Source organism: Rhinopithecus bieti, unplaced genomic scaffold (assembly GCF_001698545.2).
Source record: "Rhinopithecus bieti isolate Rb0 unplaced genomic scaffold, ASM169854v2 scaffold_13352, whole genome shotgun sequence".
NCBI classification, from domain to species: domain Eukaryota; kingdom Metazoa; phylum Chordata; class Mammalia; order Primates; family Cercopithecidae; genus Rhinopithecus; species Rhinopithecus bieti.
Genome location: NW_016808026.1, coordinates 4,330,629 through 4,337,877, shown reverse-complemented (window position 1 = coordinate 4,337,877; position 7,249 = coordinate 4,330,629). Strand labels below are relative to the sequence as shown.

At 37.5% G+C, this 7,249-nt stretch overlaps 1 protein-coding gene across 2 annotated transcripts in view; it reads left to right on the top strand.

The window, feature by feature from the left end:
- The first annotated feature begins 1,138 nt into the window (after nucleotides 1-1,138).
- The window catches only part of ANGPT1 (angiopoietin 1), a 259,516-nt gene continuing 253,405 nt past the window's right edge, over nucleotides 1,139-7,249 (top strand). For both annotated transcript variants that reach the window (XM_017885204.1, XM_017885203.1), the window contains exon 1: nucleotides 1,139-1,964. In XM_017885204.1, the coding sequence (XP_017740693.1) occupies nucleotides 1,668-1,964 (297 nt within the window). In that variant the 5' untranslated portion in view covers nucleotides 1,139-1,667. The remainder of the gene's footprint in view (nucleotides 1,965-7,249) is intronic.

The following is a 7,249-nucleotide window of genomic DNA, read 5'->3' as shown; positions in this document are numbered from 1 at the left end:
CTGGAATTTGTTTTGACCTCTCCTCTAACTTCTCCCTAAATGCCCATCTCTAAGCACTACCAACCTTCACCCACTGCCCTGTTCTCCTTCCAGGACATGGAGATGACAGCTGTGGCTTCTGTTTTTACACCATGACTGCAGTTGCCTAAAAGCCCTCCCAGTTCCTAATGAAAATCCCAACTCATAGTTCATGTTTTCTGCATCTAGTAAACATCTCAGAGCCATTCCCTGAATTCTAAAATTATCGCCTCTTTATATTTATGGGTCCCTTTGTTCAAAGGTTTATACGCTGCCTTTGGGAAATCATCTTCTGATAATTTTTCTTTCTTCCTTCACAGAAGCACAGAGATGTCTCCTGTACAGCCCATTGCTGGCTGTTAGCACACCTGATATATGCTTGTTTTCACATGGTGTGTCTGTGCAGCCACAGGAGGTTTTTATGTAAACTTCCATACCAGTGTTAAAGACAGCCGTAGCCACCAAAGAGATCCTTGTAAAATATAGGATTAGGATACACCACAGGAATTAATAATTCTCAAGCCACTGCTTTAAATTGTAGCCACATTGTTTTTGTAGGGAAGTTGCTCAGTTTATATACACGGAACATGAAGGGTTGCATTCTGATCAGGACACCAGTTTCATTTAAGACCCCTATACCAAAAGGTACTTAGATAATCCTCTTTAATATGCACATACTATATTGCTTTGTGCAACATATTGCTTTAAGCAACAAATGATGCTAATTTTCTTGCTAATTTGATCCTCTCTATTTTCTTCAACTTCTAAAAGTCTAAGTGAATATAATGAAAGAATACTCTCTGTAAAATTGTTATTTTACATATTTTCCTCAGAGTCAAGAATACATGTTTTAAAAGACATTTAATAATGATACGGGTTTATCATTCTCTATCAAAAATAATTTCATTGGACATCATGCCAATTTTCTTCTTAGGGTCCCTCGACTAAATAATAACTTTAAAAACATACTGCTAGTTTGCTGTATTTTAGTAGGTCAGCATGCACACCAAAAGTGTATTAAGGTGGACTGCTCTATTTATTGATTTGCCATGAATCTGCTAAAGGCTCAAGGCAATTGTCTGCGGAAGGGGGCGGGAAGGCCATACATGATCGAGGTCATGCGCATCTAGCCAATTTGTAAGACGATCCTGCCGCCTTAAGCCATCAGCAATCCTTAGCATAGGGGCACACTCACGCATTCCTGTCAAGTCATCTTGTGAAAGGCTGCCTGCTTCCAGCTTGGCTTGGATGTGCAACCTTAATAAAACTCACTGAGGTCTGGAAGAAAATAGCAGATCTGAAGCAGATAGGGTAGAGGAAAGGGTCTAGAATATGTACACGCAGCTGACTCAGGCAGGCTCCACGCTGAACGGTCACACAGAGAGGAAACAATAAATCTCAGCTACTATGCAATAAATATCTCAAGTTTTAACGAAGGAAAATATCATTACAGTGAAATAAAAAATTTTAACATTTTAGAACAAAGCTAACAAATGGCTAGTTTTCTATCATTCTTCTTCAAACGCTTTCTGTGAGGGGGATAGAGTCAAACAAACAAGCAGTTTTACCTGAAATAAAGAACTAGTTTAGAGGTCAGAAGAAAGGAGCAAGTTTTGCGAGAGGCACGGAAGGAGAGTGCTGGCAGTACAATGACAGTTTTCCTTTCCTTTGCTTTCCTCGCTGCCATTCTGACTCACACAGGGTGCAGCAACCAGCGCCGAAGTCCAGAAAACAGTGGGAGAAGATATAACCGGATTCAACATGGGCAATGTGCCTACACTTTCATTCTTCCAGAACACGATGGGAACTGTCGTGAGAGTACGACAGACCAGTACAACACAAACGCTTTGCAGAGAGATGCTCCACACGTGGAACCGGATTTCTCTTCCCAGAAACTTCAACATCTGGAACATGTGATGGAAAATTATACTCAGTGGCTGCAAAAAGTAAGTGATTGCTTTCAGTTTCTAATAGCACGGAGCTTTTTCCGTTCTTGCACTGCAGCTAACTTAAAGTTCCTTAGGGGCGCATTTGTGTGTTTACCTTTTGCTCCAGGGGGGCAGTGTTTGCAATTGCAAGACGGCTGTCTGGGTTTGGCTTCCTGGGTAAGCCAAGCTTTGGGGGCTTGCGCAAGCCTATGAATGTGTGGGGGCACCCCGTGTGTGTGTCTAGCCCTGGTAAATTTTATGACATTTCTGGTTTCTCTTGTTTAAAGTTCAGCATTAAGAGTCTTTCTGTCAAAACCCTACCTTAAGAAAGAAAGCATGTACCTCTTAAGCAAGTTGGTGAAAAATAAATAATCGTAATGACTATACTAATTAATAAGATCAAATCGATTTTGCACCAGAAAATTTTGTGCCACTGGGGTGGCAAATCATCACAAAGTATTTGTTTTTTTTTTTAACCTTTAGAAAAATTAACATGAAGTGAGAGTAAATATAAAATACAATATTTGGTTGGAGAAATTGTATATTTATGTAAAGGGAACTGTTAATTTCAGCAACTGGTAGAATAGTAGAGGACTGATTTCTGTTAAATATTTTTTCTTCTGTCCTTGAGAAAAAAAAATTTAAAAAGATACATTGTAATGTGAACTGTCAGAAAAGGCTTGCTTGCTCACAATGAGAACACGCTGGCTGTAGAGGAAGACATGCACCTGCAGATTTGGGCTGAACGCAACATGTAGTCTCTACTATATTCCTGAAATACCTCCCTTCTCAGGGCATTGTAGTTACAGAGACAGTACCTGGTGAATTTAAGTATCCATATTATTTTATGAATGTTAATGTCGAGTATGAATGTAATCTCAATTTATAGAAATCAAATCAAATAGTTTATCCAGTTATTTATCTACAAACCATTTAAAAGTTTTTGTTGAAGATATGCCTATTAAATTATGAACACACTTCTGCAATTCATTCTGTCTTTGCACTCTGTTTAATAATAGGCAGTCGAGAATAAGTATATTCCACTGACTATGCCACTAGAATGGAGGCAATGTCCCAATTTGTGAAAAGCTTCTCTCCCTCGTTAATGGATTCACTTGGTACATAGAAATAGGTATGCAATCAGGCTTCTTTAAGTTAGTCTGTACACCAGGCAATCCCTTTAAAAAGATAAAAGATAGGGAAAGGACAAATGCTCTATTTTGTTCCTGTGTGGTCACACTCGCTTAGGTCATCGCCTGCTGAATCATGCCAAATAATAGTTATTCTACTTTTGTCCACTAGGGACTGAACTAAGATCACTGTTATTTTATTGGACACATTAACTGGAACTTAGTAGTTCTACAGTTTCCAAACCTGATAATTGTAATCTTTCTATTACAGACTATAGGACTGTAATACGCAATCAGTAGGTAGGTAGAAGAATAAAAAGCAAACAGAACTCTCAGTTTTTTTTCAATTGTAGCTTAAATTTTAGGCACTACTTTCAATAGTAGTTTCTAATAGGATGTTTGTATTTTTCTTTGGTAAAACTTATTTCCATTGTGAACAAATGATTTTGGTTGAATAGCTTGTTATTATTCTTCAGTACACCATCCATATAGTTTTTAGTGAGAATTCAATCATATATTAGTCCGGATTCTTTGAGTGAATGGGGAGGAAAATTTAGTCCCAAGTTACCCCGAATGATCTATTCTACCAAAAACGTAATGTTTTGTTTGCTTAAAACGTATAATCAAAATAGTGATTCAAACATAGTAATGCATATTTCTTGTTGCTATGCAATTATTCAACAGTGACAGAGTAAACACATAATTCTGCTGGGCTTAAATCATGCACGTGTTTCATATGTTAATTTTGCAAAATAAATTTGATTCTTGTTTGCATTGTTCTTGGTCAATGATTATGGGATAGCTTTCAGATTATAGCCAAGAATAACTATTAAAATGTTCTTTGGTTACATTGACCCTTTCAAGTGTAAATATCAAGCTGAATATATGCTGAAAACGTCCCTATTGGTATGAGTCAGAGCAGTGTGGCTTGACTATTGTCAGTTTAAATTTGCATATCTTTTGTCATTGTCAATGTGATTGGTTGGAGGATCAAGAAACTAAATAAATGCATTCAGCAAAGAACTTGCTAAAGGCTTTCAAAAGTTTCCCTTAATTAGGAGTTTTCTTCACTCCAAGTTCTAAACTTCATGTGATATTTTGATTCTGATAATAGAAATGGGAATCTTTTTACTGTAACTATTTGGTATGCTCAGCACTGCAATTTGTATTACTTCTATTTTGATTCCAAATAGTTGCCATAGGTGGAAGCAATACCCTGCAGAAACTGAGGCTATCAGTGTATGTAAGTGAAATTAATCCCTCCATTTATTTGGCAAAATAATTAATCAAAGCATAGTGATTATTATGCAGCTCATGGCATCGCTCTCAGGAAAGTTTTGAGGCAGAATACATGTGTTATCAACGCTAAATGAAACTATATGATAATTATGTCAATGCATCCCCTTCCATGAAGGGAAACCTCCTTCCTCAACTTTTCTGGTCTTGCAACTGAACAGGATGAGAAGCAAGGCATGCAAGGGGGCAAATGATTTCTCGGTCACTGTAAATACTGAAACTGTTATGGCACTGCTTTCTTGATGTGATGGATTTAATTCAAAGAGATCAACTTTCCATAATCACTGGTTGATTAAAATGAGGCAGGTTGATAGCATTATTGTGAATTCTCAGACCAGGAAGAGTGGTATGAATAATATGCATCATATTATAGTGGTATGAATAAAACTATGCATCATAGTTTTATTTTGTGAAACACCTGGGTGTGTTTCTGGGTTTTATCTCTTCTATAATATAGCTCTTTTCAGAATTATTAGCAAGTCATAGTAAATACCTGAGAGTGACCAGATCTTAGGTAAGTAATAATAAATACAACTGGCCCCAGTGTCTTTGTCACTTTCTTATGATCTCTTCCTACTTCTCTATGACAGGGAAACATTTAGCCCACATCCTGTGCTTTGTGAACTACTGTTTACTGTCTCCACATCTCAAAAAGTTCACAAAGACGTACATTTAAAATATTTAGATTTAAATATGTATAATGTTCTAGGATTTGGGGAATCCTTAGAAGATCTGTTTTGCTTTTGTCAAATGGTGTCTTTTTTGGTTAAAAATTTAAATAAATTGAGTGGATAATGCCTTGTAACAGAAAACAATAGTCTATTTGCTATAAATATTTTACACTAGCTCAAATTGATGACTATTAATGGAAAATATAGTTATGAATTGCCATCTAGAATATTTTAAGAAATACAAAGATTTTACTGGACTATTTAGCGTTTTTCTGTTGATGACATTTTTTGGTTAAGGATGTCCTCTATTTGCAGATTGTATTCTTTTCTTCAGAGTTAAGATTTGGAATGCTATTACCCAAAACACATTGATGATGATGATTTTTTTAAACCCCTATATTACATATATGTTAATCTCTATTAATATCCATTAGAATGTGACCTCCACAAGGCCAGTGACTTTGTGTGTTTGTCCAATGTCATATCCTCCGTGCCTGGAAGAGTATATAACATATTTATAAAATAAATATAAAATAAATATTTGTTAAATGAAAAAATGAATGCGTTATCTATTGCAATCTGCACTTTGCTGTCTACCATCAGCATTTTATTTGAGGCATACACTTTACCTCCTCAATAGATTGTAAGTTGTCCTATAGGCAAGGACTATACCCTACAGTTATATTTGTCCTAACACTAGTTAAAACAATATTGGGTCCAGAGTAGGTGATTATTAATTATTCAAATTATATTTAACCAGTGATCTAGAATCTCAAAAACTTCTCCAGTCACTCCAGTTCAACTTCTTTTTTTTTTTTTTTTTTTTTTTTTTGAGACGGAGTCTCGCTCTGTCACCCAGGCTGGAGTGCAGTGACCGGATCTTGGCTCACTGCAAGCTCCGCCTCCTGGGTTTACGCCATTCTCCTGCCTCAGCCTCCCGAGTAGCTGGGACTACAGGCGCCCGCCACCTCGCCTGGCTAGTTTTTTTGTATTTTTTAGTAGAGACGGGGTTTCACCGGGTTAGCCAGGATGGTCTCGATCTTCTGACCTCGTGATCCGCCCGTCTCGGCCTCCCAAAGTGCTGTGATTACAGGCTTGAGCCACCGCGCCGGGCCCAGTTCAACTTCTTAATTATTCTTTAAGGGTCAGCTCTGTTGCCAGTTTCTCCAGGAAATCCACCCACATTCCACTTACTCTCCCAGGGTGAGTTCTCAAATGTCATCGCAGTACATTGACTGTATCATGTTAACACTGTACTTCTAAGTTGTTGTGGTGGTTGTTTTAATTATTTGTTTCTAGGTTTGTTTTCCCACCTAGACTGTGAGTTCCTCAAGTGTAGTAAATGTCGCTTATCCATTTTTATATCTCTGAACATGTTCATTAAGGGTCTGGATTAATTCCTCTGTTATAGTAATAATCAGTTTTTAAGAGATCAAGTGCTCAAGTATGCTATGTAATAATACAATTTAAGGTAACTATAAAATAATACAATTTAAGGGACCTTGTAACTACTTTAAAGTTTGCTTAAATGTTAGCACTAGGCTGCTTGAGGGTCAGCTAGATATTCTTTTGTGTGATAATGTTTTGTACTTCTATAAGCACAAGAACTTAGTATTTCTTGTTCAGTACAGTAGGGAGCCATTTACTGCATACATCTATATAATATGTATATATCTGTATAATATGTGCACATGAGAACTTAATTATAATAATATACATCTATATAGTGTGTGCACATGAGAACTTGATTATCATAATATACATCTGTATAATATGTGCACATGAGAACTTAATTCTCACTGGTATATTATTGTTTTGGTGGCTGCTGGTGGCTGTGCAACACTAAGTCAGAGACAATGCTCTTATGTTTTATTTTCACATTTGTGGGAACTTCCTAAACGTGTGAAATGGGTAGACATTGGCCAGGCGTGGTGGCTCACACCTGTAATCCCAGCACTTTGGGAGGCCAAGGTGGGCAAATCACCTGAGGTAAGGAGTTCAAGACCAGGCTGGTCAACATGGCAAAACCCTGTCTCTACTAAAAATACAAAAACTTTGCTGGGCCTGGTGGTGCGTGCCTATAATCCCAGCTACTAGGGAGGCTGAGGCAGGAGAATGACCCCAGGAAGCGGAGGTTGTGGTGAGCCGAGATCGCACCACTGCACTCCAGCCTGAACAACAGAGCGGGACTCCATCTCAAAAAAAA